This window comes from Podarcis bocagei (genome assembly GCF_964188305.1).
Source record: "Podarcis bocagei genome assembly, chromosome: 7".
Lineage (NCBI taxonomy): Eukaryota > Metazoa > Chordata > Lepidosauria > Squamata > Lacertidae > Podarcis > Podarcis bocagei.
Window position 1 is genome coordinate 39,332,269 of NC_138132.1, and position 26,636 is coordinate 39,358,904.

At 43.3% G+C, this 26,636-nt stretch overlaps 1 protein-coding gene and 1 long non-coding RNA gene across 3 annotated transcripts in view; one reads left to right on the forward strand and one right to left on the reverse strand.

Annotated features, from left to right (window-relative positions):
- The window catches only part of WTIP (WT1 interacting protein), a 56,752-nt gene extending 30,768 nt beyond the window's left edge, over nt 1–25,984 (forward strand). Inside the window, exons 3-8 of one of the 2 annotated variants that reach the window (XM_081203382.1) lie at nt 4,873–4,940; nt 16,797–16,859; nt 17,437–17,567; nt 19,155–19,206; nt 20,650–20,718; nt 21,336–25,984. In XM_081203382.1, the coding sequence (XP_081059508.1) occupies nt 4,873–4,940; nt 16,797–16,859; nt 17,437–17,567; nt 19,155–19,206; nt 20,650–20,718; nt 21,336–21,488 (536 nt within the window). In that variant the 3' untranslated portion in view covers nt 21,489–25,984. Of the gene's footprint in view, nt 1–4,872; nt 4,945–16,796; nt 16,860–17,436; nt 17,568–19,154; nt 19,207–20,649; nt 20,719–21,335 lie in introns of those variants that run through there. The other variant, XR_014010385.1, reaches the window with a different exon arrangement.
- Nucleotides 116–7,998, reverse strand: LOC308592141. Its single transcript, XR_014010394.1, has 4 exons — nt 6,321–7,998; nt 3,609–3,669; nt 2,982–3,082; nt 116–441 (listed from the first exon to the last, which is right to left on the reverse strand). It is a non-coding gene; the product is annotated as an uncharacterized lncRNA (long non-coding RNA).
- Nucleotides 25,985–26,636: the final 652 nt, after the last annotated feature.

Sequence of the window (26,636 nt, forward strand, 5' to 3'; positions counted from 1 at the left end):
TAAAATTCTTGGTTGGCATCCATCTGTCTTGGGAGACAATGGAGGATTACACCTTTGGAGATGAAGTCAAAGGTTGCTGTGCCTGTAGAGATTGATGTGGGAGAGACATGTTTTGTTGCAGCTGGGGCAAATGAAGGTGACCAGTTGTGCTGCTTCAGATGCACCATGGAAATTCTTCCATCTGTGTTCCTCCCAGCGATCATTCCTCTATAACTGCTCACTGCTATAGATACACAGCTTGACTGTTTTCAAGCCCTGCGGTTGTCTGCAAGGGATTCTCACATGGCGGGGTTGATATTGCCAGCCTTCATGTCATGTTTGCAGGCATCTTTGTATCACGGAGTTGTTCTACCAATGGGCCTGGTGTTCCCTGTGGAGCATTTCCTTGGGGATCCTGCCATCTTCGATTCTGTGAACATTACCAAGCCAGTGTAGACGTCGCTGAAACAAAAGAGTGTGAACATGTTGGGAATGTGGGCTTGGGAGAGCATATCTTTTTTTTTTGAAATTCTGCCCTGCCATGTGATTCCCAAAATCCTCCTGATGCATGTGGAAGGTGTTGAGGTGTTGCTACCAGACTACCAGTGAGATTCATAGCTGAGTGGGGATTTAACCCTGGGCTCCCAGGTCCTAGTTTGACACTTTAACCAGTACACCACACTAGGGGTACCCTAAGTCATCCTAAAGCTGGGGCCCTTCAGATGTTTTTGCATTTACTACTGAACTGCATCTTGGTGAAAGGAGAGTGGGACTGCTTTGTTGCTGCAGATGTGATTTGGAATGTAGGTCCCTTGGTTGTTCAACAACTGATGAATGCTTCTAACCTTCCAGATGATAAACTCTTGAGCCCCCAACGGGGCAGCTATAACCTTAGTCCCATGCCTGATAATTACACATTTTTGCCTCTTAATAAGCTGTTGTATGTGATGAGCAACTCATGATTTAACAGCACACTGAATGCATTTTTAAAGCACTTCTTAATAGTTCTATAAGGATCCCTCTTTGCTTGTGCCAGTCTTGAATGGAATTTTGCAGCCTGGCATTGCAAAATGAGCTATTGTTCTCCAAGTGCATGGGCAGGTGTGAAATGGAGAGCCACATCCTGGGCATTTCTGAAAACTAGTCCAACCAGGTTGCTGTGCCAGAGGGTTCTATCCAGGTAAAACCACAAGAGGAGGAAGGAAGGAAGGAAGCCTTGTGTTAGGGAAATACTCCTGAGGTGAGGGTCTGAAGAAAATCCTGCTGCAAAGAGTAAGGGAAAATGTATTTCATGTTGTGACACTATATCCCTTGCCAGGAAACTGCTGCAGGTTTGTGGTATCTGCTTTATAAAGAGGCAATTCTGCAGTTGTAGAAATTCCTGGTGAAAATTACCACTTTCACAGAATTCCTGACAGATTTAGGCTCTGATACCGGCAGGCAGTGTATTGTGACAAGGAATTGTTTTGAGATCTTTGAAGATACACTTATAAATACTTGCTCACCTATGATAAGACTCTTGTGGACTCTTTTGTGGACTCTTTTGATTCCAGGGCTACTTCAAGTATTGAGACCAACCTGCTGAACATCTTTTATAAAACTGAATTTGACACCTGGAGGCTTTAGGACAGTACGAAGTACTCACCATCCTACCATCTCGGGCGTCTCATGCAAATTGAGAAAATCTGTGTTAATGTACTTCATATCTGTGTGCTTCATGCAGTTTGCAGATGAATTGCCCTAGCAGCCTTCTATGGAGGGCCATTTTTCTTTCCCCCCCAGGTGTAGGAGTTTAGTGGGGATTTCCTGGAAGACACTCAGAAAAGTATTGAAGATTATGGAAAAGTGAGGGGAATGGAATCAGGGCAGGATGGTCTAGGAACCCAGGGCATGTATTTAGAAAGCCTGACCACAAAAATTATCTGTTTTCAGTTGTGCATGGTTTTTTATCAGCAAAAAAACAACTTACATTCTCAGATTTTTCTCTGAATCCCATGTGGGTTAGAAACTTGCTTTGTAGGCTGAGAGCGTAAAGAACCTGCCAATTTCCTAAAGAGACTGCATACTTCCTGCTCCACTATACTGATATGGCCTTGGAGATTTCCAGACCCCTTAATCATGGACACCAGCAAATACCTATTTTGCATCTTCTGTTATGGATTAAAATTCTTTTTATTGCCACCATGTAGCTAACTGTACAGTGAATGGAATAGGTGTCTTCAGCTTCAATTCCTAAAGTTTTAAAGTAAAAATCCACCGGCAGAAATACCTGTTCTGTCTTGTTTATTAGATGCCTTAATTTTAGTCAACTGCATGAATTCCTTTTAGGCAAAAGGATTGGCTGAGACAGAATTTGCCAACCTGGTGCCCTCCAGATGTTTTGGAACATCTGGACGGTGGCAGGTTGGCAAGGGCTGGGTTGATTCCCCTTCCTTCACTTTCTCATCAAGGGAGAATGTTCATTCAGAGATTCTGACTGGGTTCTTCTTTTTTTTTAATCCAGAATGTGTGAGTGTGAGTTTCAGTAAATTGAAGCTGAAAGAAGGGAGAATCTCCTTCTACATCCTTGCCCCATTCTTCCTCCGCTTCTGACCAATCCCACCAGGATGTCTCCATGGGGCTCCTGGCAACCACCCCTAGCTAGGCAGTTGTAGTCCAAAACATCTGGAGGGTATCAGGTTGGGGAAGGCTGGCATAAGTGTACAAAGATGGGTCCCTGGCTCCAAGGAGCTGTTTGAACCCTAATGTCAACGGTGGGAGAGGATGCAAACACTGAGAAGTTTAATTTACTCATCAGAAGTTTAATTTACTCCCTGTGCCAAAGCCCATGCATCTGACAAATGTCTGAATTATCTCTTGATTGTGAAAAGAAAATCTGGGGTGTCCGTGGTTCTTCCAAGTTAATTAATGCCTGATACAAGCATGTCACCTTTGTGCATTAAAAAACAGAACAGAACAGGTTACTCCCCCATCCTACCCCAAAATTTCTTTCTTTCTTTTACCATTGACTTGCAGGTTAGCTCTTGCTCACTGCTGGCCTCCATTGGGTGTAGATTCTGAACAAGCTAGTACAAGCTGTTCGTGCTGAAGGGCATGGCAGAGCCTGGGAAAAGGAGCCATTTTTAAGTGAGTGAGAGGGATGCCAAAGCCAGCCCTTCCATCTCCCTTCTCCCCCCTGCCCCTGAAAATAGTCTTTGATGTAGCCCAAATTCCAGCGGCTTCTGTGATAGTTGGCAGAGGATTGCAGAGTACAAGATGACAACAAAAGGCTTTTGGAAGCTGTTGCACTTGGATGCAAAATTAGGGCTTCTGTGTCATCTCAAGAAAGGGGGGGGGGAGCCCTCCTTTCCTGCCTCCCTTCCTTGTGGTGGGTGTTGGAGAAAGGGGGCAGTTGCAGGCCCAGAAGCTTTTCTGTGTCTTTCTAAAGTTCAGGCTCAGGAGCAGTTGCATAGATTATAATGTTTTAGATTATGTGCATTTTGGGTTTTAGTTTACACATCCACGGCTTCTGTTGTTTGTTTTGAGATTATTATTATTTTAATCCAGCAACAAAAATTTACAAAACAACTAATAAAAAAACAAGCCTATCTCCGAGGCACGTGAACAGAAGTGTCCTTGGAAGGTCTTACCTTCGTGTTATGTTGTATTGATCATTAGCATTTTCAGATTACTGAAGTGTCTCTCCAATACCTGAGAAAGATGAAAAGAAAGCATAGATGGAGACCAAGGTCCCCTGTATGTTGACCCTTTCTGCATATTTTGATATCACAGTTGTATTCATCTGGAATTTTTCAAATGTTCAAAATCTTTACCAACCCTTTGTAGGGGCACTCATTTTGAAAGTGTCATGTTTTACATCTTTGAAAAAAGCAGAGTTTGGCTCGGATTGTATTCATTATGCTCTTAAGTCGTTTTGCAAAACAACACATTTTTTTGAGAAATGCAAAACATTTCTGTGGGAAAATGCAGAAGCCCCGCATCATCACTACTAATAACACCAATACAGTGGTACCTCGGGTTAAGTACTTAATTCGTTCTGGAGGTCCATTCTTAACCTGAAACTGTTCTTAACCTGAAGCACCACTTTAGCTAATGGGGCGTTCTGCTGCCGCCGCGCCACCAGAGCACGATTTCTGTTCTCATCCTGAAGCAAAGTTCTTAACCTGAGGTACAATTTTGGGGTTAGTGGAGTCTGTAACCTGAAGCGCATGTAACCTGAGGTACCACTGTATCTTTCAAGGATGTGTTCACACTGAGCGATATCTCTGTGTGACTCTGCAATAAGGGGGTGAGTGAAGAGGCTCATTCACTAATGCATTAATCATTTCCTAGATCTGTGGTTCCTAATGTGACCCCCGTGGTCATCCCAATGCCTTCAAGAGCTTGTTACCTGCCAAGGGCCCCTGCTGCACCTCAATTTTTATTTCTAAAATTGAGTGAGTGTTTTGCATGTTAGATTGGAAATGTTGTTTTGGAGGTGGGGAGGGGCCTGCCCCCCCGGGGGTTTTATTTGTAATATGTATATGAATGGTTTTGCCTGGTTTTTCTTTTTCTTTGGTGGTGGTGGTGGGAGGTCTGAGCATTTCCCATTTCTTTTCTGTGAAATGTGTACTTTGTTGTGCTCACAAATGTTTCTTCGATGTCAAAATGTGCTCCTGGCCCCTAAAATGTTGGGGAGCCCTGCCCTAGATGAATGGAAGTGCCCCATGGGTACCACTGAAGCAACGACATTGAATAAATTATCTCTGCAGTTGCACTAATTGGGGCTTTCTTCCTAAGATACTGTAGAGAATGTCATCCATAAAATTGTCACTCATCTCCATTTCTGTTCCTTATTTTTAACAACTTCTAAGTTGGGGTATTATGGCTCTGACTGTGCAATCTTTTTAACAGGAAGAAGATTACGAGGGAAAGCCTTCTACAACGTCAATGGAAAAGTCTACTGTGAAGAAGACTTCCTAGTAAGTAAGATTTTAGGGCTTTCTGTGTCTTTTTTGGCAGTGGGGGAGCAGGGGAGGGAAATGACAAAATATGGCAGCCCTCAGCTCAGACATCTGTGGTTAGGAGGGTGGGTGCCAGTCATAACAAAAGGGGAGGCCTGTGAAACTTCCGTTTGTCCGTCATCACTGTGATCCCCAACGGTGGGGAGCTTAGCACAAGCAAAGGAAAATTTGCAGATTGACAGATGAGTAACCGTTTTATTTAAGTAGCAATTATGGTGTATACAGAAAAGCAAACAATAATGACAAGGATTCCAGAATCTTGCGAGTAGGCTGCTCTCAGCGATGATGCAACATCCCCACATCTGCCATCCTGACCTTGGGCAAGTCCAACAACCTCTCCCTTGGAATGTCTTCTCCCTCCGTTTCATTCTGGGTTTCTGCATTTTGGGGGCCCTCAGGCACTATGCCGTCAGTGCAAGATGAGAGGCGGGCAGATTATTCTCGTAAGGCTGCACCTGATCTTCTTGAATACTATTTTGCAAAGTGGGAATGGGAGAGCAGTGGGGCCTCTGCTGGTCTTGGGGGGCCCTGGGAAATTCCCAGCCTTGCCACCCTCCGGCACCAGCCCTATTCTCTTTGTAGACCACATGATTAGTGAATATTATCCTTCTCCTGTCAGAGAACATGGGCTGAATCAACTGCATGGTAAATAAGACCAATCACCTTTTAGGAGATGTGTGTTGTACAACCATTAATGGATTTTGTGTTTATAATAATTGCTGCTGCTCTTTTGGACTGAATTGTGCTTGTGTCCCTTGTAACTCTTGGCCTTCTGGTGGATTATTAATGCAGAAACAAACAGATAACTTGGAGCACAAAGATTGTTTGTCTTGCTTCTTGGCTTTGGCATCTGCAAACAGTCTATGACTGCATGTCACCCTCATCCTGCTTCCATCTTTAGGATGGGAACGGGTGATGGCTATTAGGGTGCTGCAAAGGTGTTTGAGATATCAGGTGGGCAGTGAAGAGCAGGCCGATGGAAAACAAGCCGTGCTTTGCTAAAAGAAACTGCTGTTTCGTTGAATGTGGAACAAGTCATTAGCTTAGTGTTACATATGAACGTGGCTGCTATTGCCTGTTGTGGCTGCTTAGGCAGTTGGACCAGGCCTGGCATTCAGCAAGGGAACCATTCTTTCATTAGAGAGGGAAAAGAATCCCATCTGCCTTTTGCTCTCATAAATAATCCCAACTAGACATTCTTCCTCCATTTTGTCGATAAATTGCAGCGTAATTAGAGGCAAAGGAAATATGGCTTGCTATTTTTAATCAAGAACAACTTGGGTGCTCTCCACCCACTTGCCTTTAAATACCAGGTTAAAGAAAAGCCAAATAACTCACTGTTGATACTGGCAAAAGATTGAGGAGATGTTTTCCACACTGCACTGAAGCAGACAGAGTGTCTGGCAGTGAGGTCCATGGCAGGAGCTGGAGGACTAGAGCTCCTTACCAGGCTTTCATGATGCTAGGAATAAAAGCTGCATCTCATTTACATTTTAAGTTGTCAGTACAGTCTGAGAGATGTAGTCAGCCAATTATAAGTTGGACTTGGAAGCTGTGAGATTGGAAATATCTGCAGAATTGGAGCTTCAATAAACTCTCTTGCCATTGGTCCATCACAAGTGGGACCTGCAACAGAATGTTGCAGCATGGACTTCAGGGTGCCAGCCGCGTCCCTTTCCAGGCCACTCCCATTCCCCACCCAATGGTGGGTGTCTCATTGTTTTTTCCCTCTCCTAAAGTTGTATGTCTGGCAAAATTGGAGTTCCCCAAAGCCTATTGATACATTCCTTCTTCTGTATATTTTGGCTGCCTGTGGATCAGCATTTGGTGAACTGAGTTCTCTGTTACTATGTAGATTCTTCTGTAGTATGCTTTGGTATCCTTGGAGTCTCATATATTGCAGTACTTTGTTTTTAAGCAGCTTTCTTAACAGTTTTCTTCATGGTTCTAGAGAAGAGTCAGGAAATACCTGGGGCCACATTGGTTGAAGTCTCAAAAACAAAATAATTTTTTTTGGCATGGCTTCAGGTAGTGTTAAGTAGCTCATGAGTAGGACCTGGGAAACCAGGGTTCAAATTCCCCTCCAGCTGTGAAGCCCACTGGGTCACTTTGGGCCAGCCATTAACCTAACCTGCCTCACAGGGTTGTTGTTGTGAGGATAAAATGGAGAGAGGGAGAAGTGTGTTTGCTGCCTAGAGATCTTTGGAGAAAAGATGGGATACCGGTGCAATAATAATAAAGTAAATATATCCCTGTCCAGGAAGTATAAGAAGTGCAGCAAAATTCAACAAGCAGCGTCCACTCCAGCTCTTGGAGGAAGTATGCTAGTATGCTAACATACCTCTTTGGCTTTTTGTAAGTCACATCCCAGCTGTGCCGGATTCAGTGTGCTTAGTGGCTGTGCAGCCCACATTGTCTACTTTTTCATAGAGCTGTCATTTGATGACAAAATACACACCTGACCACCAGACAACTTTTTTGAAATGGACCAGAGAATAGACAGCCCCCCCCCCCCGTCCTAAATAAAAGGCTCAAATCTAAACTTAGCCACCTCTTCCTTGCATCATCCTGTTTTGGATGAGCCTCCATAGCACACCTGTCTCTTTCTCCCAACCTCCATAAGAAACAGCCCTTTTTAAACCTTAAGTGCTGTGTGGTTTCTTTAGAGCCTGCTCTTTCTTATGCCACTTCTTGCCTAAGTACCCTTTGGCCTCCTGCCCTTTTCCTCAACACAAGTCCACTCCTTGCTCTGTGACCTCCTTGCAGGCCCGTGCAGAGCTTGTCTGAGGCCTGGGTCTTGTTAGAATAAAGTTATAAACTCAAAACAAAAAAGCAGCTGGCCCCTTTGGGCCACCTTCTCCCAGCCATCTTAGCCTTCTGAGGTTCGGGGCAAGTGTACTTGGATTCTCACCCCATCCCACAGGCCTGCCCCCTTGTCTCAGGGGCCTGCTGCGTCTTGGCATCTCTACATCATGGGAGTAATTCCTGGTCTTAGCCTGCCCTTGTGTGAGGTTTTAGCCGCAGTCAAACTGGCAACTTTCCCTTCCCTCACAGAAGTTGGACTGCAAAACACTTAGCTTCATAAGCAACTGAACAATTCATGCCATCCATCCAGCTCAGTGTCAGTCTTCATGGTAAGAACACCTATAGCTAAATTCCACACCAGCAGTTCGCTACTTTCCTGGCTCCTCCGTGTGATGTCAATTCTCTTATAGTTATTTTAGGAGTTATGGTAAGGAGCTACAGGCAAATAGCAGCCACACCCCCTTAAAATCATCATCATCATTAATCAATTGTTTCAAGACAATAAATATATCAAAAGCAATTAAAATCCAGAAAGGTAGCTGATGCATTTAAAACAATACAAAACACAAACTCATGCAAAAACCTCTACTCTTCATCCTTACATACGTCAACATTCCTTTTAAAGTTCTAGTGTATGCAGGAAAGAACATGCTTGTTGAGGTTGCGGCTTTCTGAATATACAGTGCACAGATCAGGTCCAACTTTACCTGTTGGCCACAGAAATACGTAATTCAACATTATGTTAAATGCTGTTGGGTGACAGAGAAAAGGCGGAACTACTCAACACCTTCTCTGTCTTCACCCAAAAGGAAAGTGATGCCCAATCTCAGGCTTCCTCAAACTCGGCCCTCCAGATGTTTTTGGCCTACTACTCCCATGATCGCTAGCTAGCAGGACCAGTGGTCAGGGATGATGGGAATTGTAGTCTCAAAACATCTGGAGGGCCAAGTTTGAGGAAGCCTGCCCAACCTGGTGATAACAGAATAAATGACGTAAGGTGGGAGCTGCAGCCCAAGATAGGAAAAGAGGTAGTAAGGGAACACCTAGCTACTTTAAATGGATTCAAATCTCCAGGGCCTGATGAGCAGCATCCAAGGGTACTAAAGGAGCTTGTGGATGTAATTTCAGAGACTTTGTCTATTATCTTTGAGAATTCTTGGAGAACAGGTGAGGTCCCTACAGATTGGAGGTGGACAAATGTTGTCCCCATCTTCAAAAAAGGGAAAAAGGAAGACCCAGGTAACTACCGACCGGTGAGCTTGACATCGATACCAGGGAAGGTCCTAGAACAGATAATTCAACTGTCGGTCTGTGAGCATTTAGCAAATGATGCTGTGATTACTAAAACCCAGCATAGGTTTCTCAAAAATAAGTCATTCCAGACCAATCTGATTTCTTTTTTTTTGATGGAATTACAAACTTGGTGGTTCAGGGAAATGCTGTGGACATAGTGTATCTTGATTTCAGTAAGGCTTTTGACAAAGTCCCCCATGATATTCTCACAAGGATGCTGGTAAAATGTGGGTTGAACGAGGTAAATGTCAAGTGGATTTGTAGCTGGTTGACTGACGGAACCCAAAGAGAACTCATTAATGGTTCCTCGTCATCCTGGAAAAAAGTGACAAGTGGGGTGCTGCAGGATCCTGTCCTGGGCCCGTTGTTGTTTAACGTCTTTATAAATGACTGAAGGAATTGATGGGATGCTTATCAAATTTACAGATGACACCAAACTGGGAGGGGTAGCTAATGCCATAGAAGACAGAATCAGAATTCAAAATGACCTTAACAGATTGAAGAACTGGGCGCAAGCTAACAAAATGAATTTCAGTAGGGACAAATGTAAGGTTCTGCACTTAGGCAGGAAGAACCAGGTGCACAAATTAGGATGGGGGACACCTGGCTTACTAGCAGTACATGTGAAAAGGATCTAGGGGTCTTGGTGGGCCACAAGCTTAACATGAGTCAGCAGTGTGATGCAGCAGCAAAAAAAGCTAATGCTATTCTAGGCTGCATCAACAGAAGTACAGTGGTACCTCGGGTTAAATACTTAATTCGTTCCGGAGGTCCGTTCTTAACCTGAAACTGTTCTTAACCTGGAGCACCACTTTAGCTAATGGGGCCTCCTGCTGCTGCCGCGCCGCCAGAGCATGATTTCTGTTCTCATCCTGAAGCAAAGTCTTAACCCAAGGTACTATTTCTGGGTTAGTGGAGTCTGTAACCTGAAGCGTACGTAACCTGAGGTACCACTGTATAGTGTCCAGATCAAGGGAAGTACAGTGGTACCTCGGGTTACATACGCTTCAGGTTACATACGCTTCAGGTTACAGACTCCGCTAACCCAGAAATAGTACCTTGGGTTTCAGGTTAAGAACAGACCTCCGGAACGAATTAAATACTTAACCCGAGGTACCACTGTAATAGTAGCACTCTCTTCTACCTTGGTCAGACCACACCTGGAATACTATATCCAGTTCTGGGCACCATAGTTTAAGAAGGATGTTGACAAGCTGGAACATGTGCAGAGGAGGGCAGCCAAGATGATCAAGGGTCTGGAAACCAAGCCTTATGAGAAATGGCTGAGGGATTTGTGTATGTTTAGCCTGTAGAAGCAGAAACTGAGAGGTGATATATATGATAGCCCTTTTCAAATACCGTAACTTATGGGCTGTCACATGTAGCAGGGAGCATGCTTATTTTCTCCTGCTCCAGAGGGTAGGACTTGAACCAATGGCTTTATGCTGCAAGAAAAGAGATTCTGACTAAACATTCGGAAAAACTTTCTGACAGTAAGAGCTGTTTGGCAGTGGAACAGACTCCCACAAGAGGTGGTGGACTCTCCTTCCTTGGAGGTTTTTAACAGAGGTTGGATGGCCGTCTGTCATGAATGCTTTAGCTGAGATTCCTGCATTGCATTGGGGTTGGACTAGATGACCCTTGGGATCCCTTCCAACTCTTAAGATTCTACGTATTCTTTCCCCTTCTTTGGGACTACTTAATTTTCATTTTATTTTTACATGTCCCATTTAACAAGAATGCCTCATAGGGTGTAAAACAGTGTTAAGGAGAAAGAGAAGTGAGCTCATCTGCAAAAAGAAAAGCAAAAGAAATGAAACTGCAAGAGATCAGATGGGGAGGCACCCTGTGGCTGGAGTAGATAACAGGAGAGCAGCCAGCCATGTAGTCAGTTTTTAGATTTTCAGTTCCTTTAGCCTCTGGGCAAAACTGGGAGGTCTGCCTATCAAAGGGTTTTTTAAAAAATCATAAAGGGGGAATTTCCAGTCACAGAGGAGCTTGCCAATGACTTGTGCAGTGTTAAATCAGTATAATTTTTTTTAAGTCCAAGTGGGGAAAAGTAATGATGCAGGGCACTGGTTGTAAGAATGCAGAAAACACATGAAGGAAAAGGTAGACTGGCCTGAAAAAGATGGGAGTTGTTTCTCTTTATGATGAAGGATTTATACTCAAAGCTGTGATTATTTTAGCAGAGCTTTTTGCACATTGGACCAAACAATCCTTTATAAAATTGAGGTCCAAACACAGGGTGAAATGCTGATAAATGTAAGCTGGCTGAGGGGATGCTGCCTCTCTGTATTCTCTGGAGCAAAGTCTCGTTGGAGATTTCTGCTCAACAGTGAGACAGTCATGGGGTTTTCTTGTGAGAAGTTCTGAATTGTAAAGCACTTTGCATGTGCAAGCCTGCATTATCTGAATCATTATCCCAGGCTAGGTGTGTGGTGGTGTCATTATGGGTTTTGTCAAAGGTCTTTTAAATGCTGACAAAGCCATTCAAATAAATAGTGGTTATGCTGCGTCAGGAGCCTCAGAAGGGTTTATTGTTTGCACTCTGCATTTCACTTCACAATTCATAGACGTGGGATATGTTTGGGGTTGGGTGGGTTTATACAAGCCATCACACACAGAGTGAGGGAGAGCATTTTAGGCTTAGGTCTCTAGATCATGGGTAGACAAACTAAGGCCCGGGAGCTGGAGCTGGCCCAATCGTCTTCTCAAACTGGCCCACGGATGGTCAGTGTGTTTTTACATGAGTAGAATGTGTCCTTTTATTTAAAATGCACCTCTGTGTTATTTGTGGGGCATAGGAATTTGTCATGTCCCCAAATATAGTCTGGCCCCCCACAAGGTCTGAGAGACAGTGGACCAGCCCCCTGCTGAAAAAGTTTGCTGACCCCTGGTCTAGATCATCTTCCCCAGCCTGGTGCCCTCCAGCTCTTTTGAACTACTCCTCCCATCAACTTCAGCATCACGGCTATTCCGGCTGGAGCTGTAGGCAGTTGTAGTCCAAATTGGTAGTTCTGGCCTAGGGAGTTGCAGTTCAGAATATCTACAGGGCACCTGGTTGGGGTGGGGGCTGATCTAGAACCCCAGGCAAGGAGGTAGAAAGGTTGCATGATAATGAACTGAAAAGGTGTTCTAGAGCATTTTCTCAGAGGAAATCCTGAGGTTAAGATACTTCCCTTTCTAGCCTCTGCCTTTTCTGTTCTTTACTAAATGTATGAAAATCCATGATTGTGTTCTCTCCTTTGTTTTGTTTTTAAAATAAATTTTATCCAACAATCAACATTAACTTACACAACCCACTCCAATATATATTATACAACAATACACAACAATGCAGTATATACATCACCAATCACAAATTTTCCTATGTATGCTTTACAGAAAGAAAGAGAAAAAGAAGAGATTGTGTTCTCCCCTTTGAAGCAACGTTTAATACATGAATAATTCAATTTAAAAAACAAAAACAAAACACCCATAAACAATTCATTCTCAAAATGTAGAGGGAAGGAGTATGTCTTCTGTGTATTTTATTGAGTCTGTTTTAATATTAGACGATTAGATGCCCTGTGTTCATTTCACGTATAAACTCTATCAGATTCTTTTTAGTCTGTTTAAAATACAGTGTGTTCAAAATTAGTACGTATATATTCAGGGCTAAATTTCAAAACAGTGATAGGAAATCCATCCATCCATCCATCCATCCATCAGATTTGTATAATGTTGCTCAGTAACATTGTTGCCTGAGTGGCTTACAGCCTAACACAGCAATCCAAAGCGCCCCCCCCCTTATGCTAGGCTATTCAGAGTTTGTTTGATTGGAGGTGTCCTTCCAGTCAGCTCTGACAGCTGAGCCTTCTTCTGGCCACTAAATGGGTATACAGCAGGGAGATAGGTGTTAAATCCAGAACGCGGCAGAAAATCCCAAAGCAGTTGTTGAATTTGTGGCTATTTTCTTAAGTGGGAAAATCATCTCTTACAAACAACTTTTCCCCCCCCTTCCCCCTCCTTTTACAAACTCAATTATTCTATTAAACACAAAATATGGGCTTAATGCAATTGGTTTAGTCACATAGAAAATAGATTTTGTATCAGCTTCCCTCTTTTCTCCACTAAATAGCATAATTTATGGCCATCCAGGGACCATAAATGATTTCAACCTGCCTCCAAGGCCATTCGATTCTTCAGGAGTTCTGTCCCCTATTAATCAATAAATGGTCCTTTGCCTTTCTTATCAAATGACAGCCAGATGGTTCAGTTAAATTCACAGTGACAGGCCTGGAGAATTAGCTAGGCTTACACCATTGATAATCCTTTGCCGTCTGCCCTTCCCACCTGTTCCTCTTCAGCCCTGAGGTCATGGCCTCATGAAACATGCTGGCCAGATGGTCACCACTATAGCCAGAAGCCTATGCCTTCTGGAGGCTAGTGCTTCATTTTCCTGGTGGGATAAAAGGAGGAGAGTAAAGCAAGAAGGGAAGACAGCAGAGAAGATCTTGATGATTCCTTAAAAGTGTAGGACAGCTGTGCATTATTGCTTTCAATTTTTCAGGGAAACCTTTTCAATGGACTCATCTGCTGAAGGCCCCAGAGCACCCTGGGTACTCAGTTCATGCTGGGCTATGGGAAAGTCTGTTGGGCCTCACCTGCCGGTAGGCACCCCACAGCTGCCAGGCATGCTCTTCCCACCCCGGATATTGGATTTGAGTTAAATCCCTGCTCACTGCAGTCTTGAATTCTAGCGCACTTTTCAAAAAGAACAGCTTCCCTGGCTAACTTGCAAAGATGTCATGAGGCCAAACACTCCCAGGTTCCTCGGTAGGAAGAGGACTACATCCATTTTAGCATGTAAGACTAAATAGATCTGGTCAAGATCTGTCTTTGTTTTTAAATCCATTCTCCATAACAAGGCTGCATATATAAGAGTTACAGCCACAGTTATGTATCTAGAATAAGCAAGCAGGCATTCAAAACTACTTGCTTAATTTACTTTTGATAACATAATTTGGGATTAGTTCATGGAATTGTAGAATCCAGCCCCCTGTAATGCAGGAATCTCAGCTAAAGCATCCATGACAGATGGTCATCCAGCCTCTGCTTAAAAACCTCCAAGGAAGGAGAGTCAACCACCTCCCAATAGAGTCTGCTTCACTGTTGAATAGCTCTTATTGTCATAAAGTTCTTCCTGATGTTTATTCAGAATCTCCTTTCTTGTCATTGGTTTGGGTTCTAGCCTCCAGAGCAGGAGAAAACAACCTTGCTTGATCTTCCATGTGACAGCCCTTTAGATATTTGAAGATGGCTGGAATATCTCCTCTCAGTTTCCTCTTTTCCAGGCTGAACATACCCAACTCCTTCAACCATTCCTCATAAGTCTTGGTTTCAGAAATAGGTGAGGGCGTTGGGCATGTTTAGCCTGGTGCAGCGTGTGCAAAAAAACAAAATGGCACAGAATACAGTGCAGAGAAGCAACAGAGTAATAAAGAATAAAAATGGATAATAAGGAATAATTATTCCCTTGAAAACCCTTGTAGAATATTGGATCCAAAATCAGCTTTAGGTCAAAAGCAATTTTGATTTGCTGCAATTTTTAAAAGATTTGTGGGGGCTTTAAGTGAATTTGTTTATTGAAATCCAGCTTGTTGTAGTTTATTTTAAAGTAGCTGCTTTTCTTTTGCATTCACCTCCTGCATTTTTGTATGTGTTAGTGTGTGCATGCAAGCACCTAGACCCACACACCTCTGTATCCACACTGACTGGACGCTTGGCCTCACACCCCTGCCTCCACCATGCTTTCAAGGCCATTTGATGTGGTCTAGACAGGTTCACCTCTTTTCCTGCCCTTGTACTGTGTTCCATGTCTTATCTACAGGATACACTTCAACACCCACACCCCAAATTGGTTCAAATAATCAAATGCTGAACTAAGCAGTGGCTTAAGTCAGACCACTGCATTGTTGAAAGGGTAGTGTTGTGCCAATAGTGGAGCACCCCTTTTGCATGGGAGAAGAGGGCAGTCGTGTGGCATTATATTTACATTGGACTGAAAGGAAGGTGAGGTAAAGTCCATCCCCTAGCAAATAAGTGTTTAAAGATTAGCTGGCTGGAATTTCACAGAGGTTGTGGTGGGTCGGTCATTTTGGTGTTCAAAGAACTTGTCTGGCACACTCTGCTTACAAATGTATGTTTACATTTTGAGGGAGGCTGAGAAAACGTGACCTCTCGTCTTTAACTAGCCTCTCTCATTTTCTGCAACTAAACTCCACCATTTCAATTGCAACAAAACATATCCTCTCCCCATATGGGAAGTACTCCTGTTTGGGGTTCCAGGCAGCCTGGAAAGGAGCCTGATGATGCCAGACAAGCCTTCCAAAGATGGGGAGAGTGTTCAAGGGAAGGAAAGGGGCCCCTGTTTTCTTCTCCACCTCAAGGCCTTCCTGCACTATGTGGCAAGAGGGATCAGGCTTTGCTACCTGCCACTCAACATACCTGGTACTTGCTATTGTAAAATTGTGGGAGTGCAAAAGCAAAAATGGTTAATCCCACCCTCTTTCCCTTAGCTGGAAACATTATTAAGTGACATAAGGGGGGGGGGGTTAATAAAAAGAAAAATACCAGGGACCTGATACTCTTCCTCTTCCTCCTCCAAGATGCTTACTGTAAGTTGTCAGAGACATCAGCAAGCCAATCCCTTGGCCAAAAGTCAACATTCTGTATCTCCTGCAAGCTTCCTGTTGGGCTGTTCATCTCTTTTTAAAATCTTTCTCATTCCTTTTTCTCAAAAAGATTTGAGAACATACACTTACAACTATTATCTGTCTGTCTGTCTGTCTGTCTGTCTGTCTGTCTGTCTGTCTAATGATAATCTGATTGTGAAATCTGCCCTGGAACAACGGCCATGGCAGGGATGCAACCATAAACAGTTATTAGGTACAGTTAGACCAGCCACTGTTTTTGTTTCACCACCACCATTTTACTCTGCTGAACTTAACTCAAGGGTGCTCAGTTTTATTAGTTCATTATATGTTACTGTCAGTCTATCCTTCTTCTTTTTGCGTGCAATGTATTTATTATGTATAATCTGTTATTGTAAAAGTGTTGCTGCCCATCTCTTCTTCATTTCCAAGCTATATCAGCTACCTTTGGATTTACCTCCTGTGTGTTTTCAAAGAAACCCCCTGAGCAAAAGTCACCAAAAACTTGCTTTTTCAATATCATAATTCTGCATTAAGGGTCAGTTTCAGCTTGCAGAATCTCAGAATAATTATTCTCCCCCTGAAGATGAGTGTTTAGAAGGCTTTAGAGTGTTTAGAGCCAGTGTGGTGTAGTGGTTAAGAGCAGTAGACTCGTAATCTGGTGAACCGGGTTCGTGACTCCGCTCCTCCACATGCAGCTGCTGGGTGACCTTGGGCTAGTCACACTTCTCTGAAGTCTCTCAGCCCCAGAGTGTTTGTTGTGGGGGGGGGGGAGGGAAAGGAAAATGTTAGCCGCTTTGAGACTCCTTCGGGTAGTGATAAAGCAGGATATCAAATCCAAACTCTTCTTCTTCTTCTTTTGCGTCCATGTTTCCAGATTGGCAGTTGCCCTTCAAGATTTGGCCGGCTTACCTTATTGTTGGAGTGGGAAGCTTTGGGAGGTAAAACAAAACAAGCAAGAGAGAGGAAGGAAGCAAGTAACCATCTTTCCTTTTCTCTCCCTTTCTTTCTTGAACAGTATTCAGGTTTTCAGCAAACTGCAGACAAGTGCTTCATTTGTGGACACCTCATAATGGAAATGGTAAGAGGAGAGGCTTCTAAAATGTGCAATATATTAGGTGGGGGGTGATGGTTTCTATTCCCCTCTTTTACTTCCGCTCCACCCAAACATGTACACACACCTTAAGAAGTTTCCTTTCCTTTCTGAAATGCCAACAATATTTCAAGATAGAGTAAGGTGCCTTCATGTTGTTGGGATTTTTGCGGAGGCGGTGAGAGGAGAGACTTCACATATTAAGTGATGGAGTCCTAGCTTGCAGTAACTGACTAGAACAGAGACCTTGGGGTCACTGTGAAGAGCTCAGTGAAAGCAGGGGAACAACACAGCAAGCTGCCTTTATACTGAATCAGACCATTGGTCTAACTCAGTATTGCCAACACTGGCTGGCAGTGACTTAGTTAGACAGGGAACACCACCAGCTCTACCTGGTAATGTCAGGGACTGAACCTAGGATCTTCTGCATACTAAGCAGATGTTTCACCACTGTGTTGCTGCTCTTCCCCCAAATGCCAACCCATTTTGTAGTAGCTGTTGTGTAGGTAATATACCTCCAAGGGGATGAGAATTGATTTTGGGGCTGTCTTTGTTTCTTTTCCAGATTTTGCAGGCCTTGGGGAAGTCTTACCATCCTGGCTGTTTCCGCTGTGTGGTCTGCAATGAATGTCTAGATGGCGTCCCCTTCACTGTAGATGTGGAGAACAATATTTACTGTGTGAAAGACTATCACACGTGAGAACGCAGAACCTTGTATGTTGGGGGGGACGAGGAAGAGGGGGGACGGACTGTGCATGAGATGAGGAAGGGCTGGTTGTTGCTTTCAGGTATTGCAAAACGGCACCGAGAAGAAAGCATCATCCAGTGTTAAATCGAATTCAAATACCAGAGAGTAAATGGGGCGAAGGGAGAGAAGCCTTGCAATAATTTTGCACATTCCAGCTGGCATTAGACAAGGAGGTGTCCTGAGCTTTGAGTGCACCCTTTTCAATTAGGGAGAGCCAACATGATATCCTCCAGATGTTATTGGACTACAATGCCCATCCACCACAGACACCATGGCCCAGTGGCCAGGGATGATGGGAGTTGTAGTCCAATAGCATCTGGCTGCTCCAGTTTTAAAGGGCTTTTTTACAGTGCCAAAGAGGAGGCAAAGCATCAGTGGTCTTTGAAGGGCTTGATGCATCAGACCTCCAAAATTGGGGCTCCCTGGGGGGCTTTGTACAATCTCCTTTCAGTCTCTGCTCAGAAAGAACACATGCAATGTCAGTTGCGGGGCAGGTTTTGTGTGGTTTGGGGGAAACTGCCAAACAACAGGTGAGCCAAGTTTACCCCTTCCAAACCAAAGGTTTCCCTACCTCTTCCAATGTGTGTGCATTAATTAAAATATTTGGGGCTTCTTAGTTTAGAGAAAAGCCACGTAAGAGAAGGCATGCTAGAGGTGTATAATATTATGTGTGGTGTAGAGAAAGTGGTTAGAGAAAAGTTTTTCTCTCTCACACACAACACTAGAACTTTTGAGAATGCCCAACGAAGCAGAGTGTTGGAAGACTCGGGAAACATAAAATGAAACATTGGCTCATATAATACGTAGTTAAATTATGAAATCCCACCCCTATTCCCTAAAAATGCAGTGATGGCCATCAACTTGAATAGCTTTTAAAAGAGGACTGGCCAATTAATGGAGGTTAAGGCTACTGGTGGCTGGGTCCTGGTTGACCACTCCAAAAACAGCCTGATCCAGCGGTCTGTTACGTTCCTAGCCAGCCTACTCTAAGTTGGAGTCCTCCAGATGTTTTAGAGTGTAACTCTCATCAGCCCCAGCTAGTATGGCCATACAGTGCTGGGGCTGATGGGTGTTGTAGTCAAAAGCATCTTGGTTGGGGGAGGCCAGTTTAAACTATTGAACCCAGTACCTCATAAAAGTTCAGAATGCCAGCCCCTGAAACAGGTGTGGGGAACCTCTGACCCTCCAGGTGTTACTGAACGACAACCTTGCCCATTGGCCATGCTTGCAGGGGCTGATGGGAGTTGTACTTCAACAACATCTGGCGGGGCCAACACCTGCTTACAGGTTGAGAAATTCTGCTTGCTCTTAGTGATGATACATTGTGAATTTACTAATAAGGGAAAGGGTGCCTCCTCAACCAGGTATTTGGGACTTGAGCCAAAAGAGAAGACTGCTTGAGCAAGACTTCTGCTATAGGGACCCCAAACTTTAGCTCTAGTTAAAATGCTGTCATATTCTCCCACCCTTCTCTTATATTTATTTTACTTTCTTTATTAAACAAGAGTGTGACATACTTTCTCTTTTCATTCTAGGGTTTTTGCACCAAAATGTGCTTCCTGTAACCAGCCCATTTTACCAGCACAGGTATGGTATTCCATTTGCATATACTTTGCAGCCTTCCCTATGTCTCTTTAAATTTAGCAAGAAGGCGACACTTTAAAAGTGTTGTTTGAACTTTGCTGACATAGAATTAAGATGCTTGCACACACACAATGAAGATGATGAGATCATTCTAGGGCTACTTTGAAGCAAGCGACATGTGGTTGTCTCAAATGCAGGTTCTTCCACATCCCCTTCTCTGACTCACTCAAAGGTAGGTTAGCAAGGTTTCTAGTAAAATCCATCTGCCTGTTCACGGCAGAGATTATACAGCCTTTTAAGGTGGAACTGCTCCCTTCTGGACTGCAAAGAAAATACGTTGTTTACAGACCTGATGTTCTAACCACATCTCAACTCAGGCTGACTTTGGAACTGTTTGGCAGGGGTCTGTTCTTTAAACAAAAAAGGCGCCCTCTTCCTCCATGAGATTTATCAAATTGTCCATAAGCATATCAAATTGTCTGAAGCAAAAAGCCCCCAGCTACAACTGACAGCCAGAGAGTATTGGTTGAGTTTCTTTTTGTTTATTACGTGGTTCATTACAATGTGCTGAACAGAAGTGCTTATTGTTGGTGATGTCGAATGTGTTGACTACAAGGTCCTGACATGCTTTCCTGGGTACCAGTAAATGTGTGCAGCCTAAGTAAGTGCACCTGGCTAGCAGTCAACCACATCAACATCCGTTCCATTTTTCTCTAAAAGCCACTCCTGGGTCATTGGCGAAGAGGCAGCAACGTACTGGACACAAACTGTTAGGTGGTTCTCTTAGGTGAGACTTGTGAAGCAGTATGATAACCTTTCCCTAGACCAGCAGATAAAATATCTGCATGGCACAGAGCTCCTCTCCCCACTCACCCCAAGACGCTGTACTGTACTGATTGGGAGCCGCCCAGAGTGGCTGGGGAAACTCAGCCAGATGGGCGGGGTATAAATATATTATTATTATTATTATTATTATTATTATTATTATTATTATTATTATTATTATTATTATTATTATTATTATTATTATTATATTTGCTCCTGTCCAGATGTGTGTAGCTGTAGGTCCCATTTTCTTTACAACCTTTCAGGTGTATGGGCCCCTCCCTTCTTCCCTCTTGAGTGCCCCAACAAAGCTCTAATTCTGCGGGGGGGGGGGGGGAATCTGCACCTCAGCCTTAAGTTGTACACTGTATTTTGCAAGGAATTATCCTTGCCTGACAGAAGAATGGAATAAAATGGAACAATTCTGCTTCCACTAGAGCCAGCCTCCAGAAACCCCCTCCCCAAATGAAGCAAAGAGTGGGTGAAGTAGAGAGACATTTTCTTGTTAAGTTGCAAAAATAAAAAATAAAAATGGGGAGGGGATTCCCTGAGGGCCTATTTCCATTGAGGGGGAAACTATAGAATGTTGCCATACCTTACTTGTTATCTTCCTCAAATCAGGGTTCCGAGGAGACCATCCGGGTGGTGTCGATGGACAGGGATTACCATGTGGAGTGTTACCATTGTGAGGTAAACCTTGGCGCTTCTCCGGTGCTTGAGTAAGGCAGGCTCTTTGGCCTTGGTCTAAGCCAGCCTTCTCCAACTTGGCGCTTGTGCCTTACCCGCCCGCCATTTTATTTTTACAGTATTTTGATTAGAAAACATGTCAGGGTGCTTTACAATAGCTCCTAAAACACAATCAAACAGCAATCTATATCAGGAAAACACTTTACAGCAGTAAAATGCAGCACTGGAAGCAGCAGCAAAAAATTCATCAAAGGATAAAAGGCTGAGGAAACGAAATGGGCAGCTTTGCCAGTCACTTAAACATTAAGATAGGGCCAGGTGAGCTTCCCTGGAGAGAGTTCCAGAAGCTGGGAGCCACCACTGAAAAGGCTATGTGCACTGCTTCCACCCTTTGGGTGGCAGGAGAATCTGGAGAAGGGACTATGAGATAGAGCTTGGTGCATGGTTGATGTGGGAGAAGCATCCCCTCAAGTATCCATGCCACAAGCCAGCAAGCGCTGTTGGGAGTTGTAGTCCAAAACACCTGGAGGGCCACCAGGTTGGTGAGGGCTGCCTAAATGTGATTCTTTTCATTAGTTTTCCCCAGCTGTCTAACATGTGCATACTCTTGTTCCTCTTAGGACTGTGGACTCCAGCTCAATGACGAAGAAGGCCGCCGTTGTTATCCTTTAGAGGGGCACTTGCTTTGCCATGGTTGTCACATCAGGCGCCTCAGTATGACAGTGCCACCCCACCCTCCCCCTGGATACCCAATGCACATTACAGAACTCTGAGGTGTTTCGCGCCCCATCAAATTGCAACCAGGAGGGAGGCCGTTGTTGGCGGGAGAAGATTTCCACAGATGACTTGTCAGTTCTTCTTTTAAGAGACAAAGCAGCCAAGTTTATTTATTGCTTCTGAGACTGAAAAGAGAGGTGCGCCTCTCAGAGTGTGCGCCTAAATAATTCCTCCCAAGACACTGGGTACTTGAAAAATGATGCACCACGTGGATGTAACTGTAAAAGTGCAGCGAGAAGTGTTGTTTTCTGTGCTATGCTAGGCAGGGCCATCTGTTCGTCATAGTTTTGTCCCATTGTAGTTTGGGTCCCTGCAAGAATCTTAACCGCTTGCAGCAGTGCTGCAGGAGAAAGCGGATAAATGCTACATTTTTATGCTGGGTCTCATTGCATCTTGGCTTGAGGCGTGTTGAGAAATGACCTCACAATATGAGGGTCTGGGTGGTTGTTGCAGGAGAGGATTGGGTTTTGTTTTGTTTTTTAGTTATGGTCATGCTCTTAACATGACTTAAGAGAAAGAAGTTGTTCTGTGGGGGAGAAATTCATTGTCTTAGCCCATGGTGCTTTCATACAGTGCCAACAAGAGAGATGTGGAAGAAGCTCTTTGTAGAATATTATATGAACTGAACCCACTGAGGAATCATCGATGCAACAAGCATTTTTGCAGGGGGTTTCTTAGATGTTTGGGATCCCTTGTGTGGGAGTTCTGGAGTTTTACCAGTTTAGGGATGCAGGCCGGATCCAGTTACAACATAGTCCAAGACTCCAGGGCAGGTTGAGACCTCATAGCCTCCTTGAGCTGGCAGGCAGCTATATAGTTATGGGCATAGTTGCTTATAATAGTACTATTGGTGTGCTGGCAGGGACTAATGGGAGCTGTAGTCTAAAATGTCCGGGAGGAAGGCTGGTGTGTTGGGATGCAGAAACCTGAAAGGCTGCCTAAGAGCTGAGATGTTCCCGCCCTGCCTTGTGATGCTCCCTTGCTCATTCGAGCCTAATATGAGGCAACCAAGGAATGAGAGTCTCCTGTTTTAACATGTCTTTCCTCACAGTGACTTGGCCCTGGCACTCTGGACATCACTGCCTGCTTACTAGTGGCAGATAAAACAGCCACTAGGGATGGTTTCCCAGGTCCTCAAACTCTGGTGTGTGTTTTTTGTTTTTGTTTTGGTCAGTCTCTTAGGCTTTTACACCAATTTCAGCTAATAACTTCAGTCCTCCTGACTATGCAAAATTCTACTTGTTTTGCAATTGTACTAGATTATATGTTGCCTTTGTTGTGTGTGTGTGTTTTTAAGGGCAGCAGATTTATGTTGTGGTTTCAGTTGCAGGTGGCAGACATGCTTTTTCCAGAGAGGTCCTTTTACATTTGGTTTGCTCCATGCTGGATTTTTACAGCTTGCCTCTTGAGAAGCTCAACTCTGGAGGTCAAATTATTAATGATTGAATCCCCAGCATTTTCAAACTGATTTCAGGTTATTAGGAAACAAGTGGCCCTTGACAAACACATAGCAGTTTTCCAAGGAGGCCCTGAGGGGCATTTGCTCCATCTCTCCCCTCACCCCACCCGACTGTTTTTTTCAGGCTGAAGTGGGGGTCATGCCACATTTAATAAAGGCCATTTAAACATCGTGTAATCGCCTAGAATGTCTGGCAAGAGCAGCTTGTTTGGACAGTTCAGTAACAAGAACCAATCACCCTGGAAAACAGGGTGGCAGAAGATGGGAGTCACTGATAGATTTGCCAGTGGCACGCTGAAATTTTCATTTTCACCAAATCCACCTTGAAAGTCTTTACCCATCGCCTCTCCAGAGACAATTTTATGATGTGCAGACCTACTTGGAGATGTCCTTGGAGGCCAAGCGGAAGTAAAAACGATACTTAATAACAAACACAAAGAGTTCCTTGAAATGTGCATATTTTCCTGTTTTGCCTGAGCTCCTACAAAACACCCAGAACTCTGTAGACTCATAAGACTTTATCGACCTTAAGCATGTTTTAACTGGTTTTAAGTTTTACATGCGGGGGCCAGATTTCTGTCTGCTGTAAACAGCTGTATGCTCCAGTAATTTCAGCAAAACTAAGAATGTGATCCTTTCGTTTTCAAGCTGTCAGCCACAACAGCCAACAGAACATCAGTGTTATACTTTGAAAGCAAACCAAACCAAATCCCTCAAAGCAGGCTTCACACACCACGTCTGCTCTGGCTGGAGTTGATGGAAGTTCTAGTCCACAAAACCTAAAAGGCATCAGTCAAGGAAGGTTGCCAAACTGTTTTGCTGGAATTATACAGGGGGAAAATAAATGGCAAAGGAACAGTTTTGAGATTTTGCCCCCTTTTTATATTATAAAATATAATGGATTAAAAATATACCTGTTCTCTCTCCAGCAAGGAAGAAATGCCACCTTTTTGAACTGATGCAGGATAATGCTTGGGCCCTCTTGGTGTTGATCCAGTGGGCCCAGCTTGTTTCATGGGGTGTGGAGTCTAGTACATGCCACAACCTGGAGTGATGGATGCTCGTCGTATTTGGATCCCTTGTACAGCATGCTTTGTTTCTCAGAACATCAGAGGTAGCCATTGAAGTACCTTCAGATGCTGTTGGACTGCAACTCTCATCATCCCTGAACATTGGCCATACTAACCTGAGCTGGTGTGAATTGTAGTCCAACAGCATTTGTGTTGGTTATCCCTGCTGAACGCTCAACATTGTGCATGCTTTTCTCCTGTGATTCTCTGGATTGGGGCCAGTCCACCTAAAACCAACCTCCTTCCATCATTTAAGTTTAACTGTCTTCCTCTCTTCCCACCCTATAACCACAATGGGAGTTGCAGTCCAGAACATCTGAAGGCCGCCAAGTCAGGGAGGTTTGTATTACCCAGTGCCTTGACCATTAGTGGCAAACCTTTTTCATATTCCTGCCTTAATTTTCAGTGAATAGCACAACATCCACACTATGTACATACACTACTGTTTTTACTGTTCTAAACTGACATCCTTTGGAATGGAGTATTTAATTTCACTTGTTAAAAATGTTTCAGGTCTTTTTTTTTTTTTTTACGCAGTTCCGTATTGTTATATAGATGCTGAACCTTTTTATTTCTAGCAAGACCAAGTTTGCCCTGTCCAGAATGCAGTCATTTTCCATAAACTGTTTTTCCACAGAAAGCGGAATTTGATCACGGCTCAGTGGGCTGTGTCTTGCCAACTTTTTTCTTTCCGTTTTGAAAAACAGAGCTTGTTTAGATTTCCTTAATTATTTTTTGTTAAGAAGAAAGCATCCAGAAAGCTTCCCACAGCGACTCTGAAATGGTGTGCACTGAAATTAGAGTGAAACGTTTTACCTCTTTTCCTTGGAAAGTATAAAAAGAAACTCCCTTCAAGTTGTTTTTTTTGGGGGGTGCGCATAGCTCAGTGTGCAGGCAGTCCCAGACTTCTCCAGTTTAAAGGAACAGGTAGCAAGTGATGCAAAAGGCCTGTGTCTCTGTGTGTCTCTGGAGAATTCCTGCCAGTCAGGAAGCAACACTGAACTAGAATAGCCTTTGCCAACCTGGTGCCCTTCAGATAGGAGTTATGGTCCAACATCTGGAGGGCACCAGAAGGCTGGATTAGAGGGACAAAGAGTTTGAGGCAGCTTTTTATGTTTGCTTCGAGAGAATTCTTATTTAACAGGGATGGAACACTTCTTTCATTTGTGCCATAATATTTATTGGTGATTTTTCCTATTCTTTCTACTTTCAGTTTCATTGCTTAGTCTTTGCATTAATGAAAAAAGCAGGAATTTTGCCTTCCACATTTCTCTCTTGTTGGAAAATGCAAAAGAACAGCCTACTTGGAAGTTCCACCATATCCCTTAAAATTATAAGGTTCCAAAGGAAAGACCAAAGTAGTTTTGAATTTGAATGAAAAGAGAATTGCTTAAAAATAGAGGGTGCACATTCTGAAATTCAGAATTTCAAGAAGTCCAAGAATTTAAACCAAAGCTCGAAGAAAGCACACAAAAGCTGCTTTCTCATGCCCTGAGGAAAGTTTGTGATTCATCATGCAACTAATGCCATAACTAGAGTATATAATTTGACTTAAATTAAGTTTTTTTCTTGAGAATTATTTTCATTTTCTTTAAAAGAATATAGTTTTTTTTCCAAGAACTTGGACCAATGTTGATTTTTATTTTGTAGGAAATATATTAAATGCCCAATTTGTATATCGTGTCTAGTTTACATGCTGCAAATATGTTAGTTTAACCTTGTTTGTATATATCATTCTAAAACCTTCGGCCTTTTAGTTAGTACATAGATTGACTTGCCGGGTTTTTGTCTTGTCATTTGGTTTCCTTGATTGTTGAAGAATTAAAGTTGGGAAATGTAGATTTATTTATCTAAAGAAGCTGCTTGCTATCATCCTAAGTTATTTTAATATTAAAAGTCAGAATTTCATTTAACCTTAGATGTTATAATCTGCTTTTTTTCCAATAAAGACATTTTGTAGTTACTTCTGATTTTATAGTGTGTTACCTAGAAGGAATTGATTGGTTATGGGAACAAACTGCGTGTTTCATGCCATGCTGCTCCAACACCTTTTTATTTTGTCATTTAACTTTTATTTTTTTAAAAGCAGAAAAGATGGTACAAGCCTTTTCTCAGCCACAAATCCACACACACCCCTCCAACAGCTGTCCTTTGTACACTTTTAAATGTGCCAGTGGTTTGTGGTTTTTTTAAGGGTTACAGTGTCCACTTTCCAGTCCTCACTTATGTAAGCTGATCTTAGAGAGAAATTTTATATTTGTGTTAGAAGATCAGCATTTTCACATCTTGTGTTCTTTTAAGAACTTTCTGGTAGATGCCACCTGGACCTGGTGATTTGCTAATTTTTAATTTGTCAAAAAGATCTGCAGCTTCATCTCTTGTTACCACTATTTATCTCAGTTCTCCAGCTTCCTTCCTGGGATGATTGAATCAGCAATTTTACTGCTGGCAACTGCTTTTTGAAAGTTGGGAAGAAGAGAGGTTCACCCCACAGGAGACAAAATTGTAACGAGGCCCATTTTTAAGGTGTGGTGTTACGCACCTAAAGACAGAAGTCTATCAAGTATTCTTAAAAAATAAAATAAAAGTTAAATCCAGAATTCATTATCTGAACG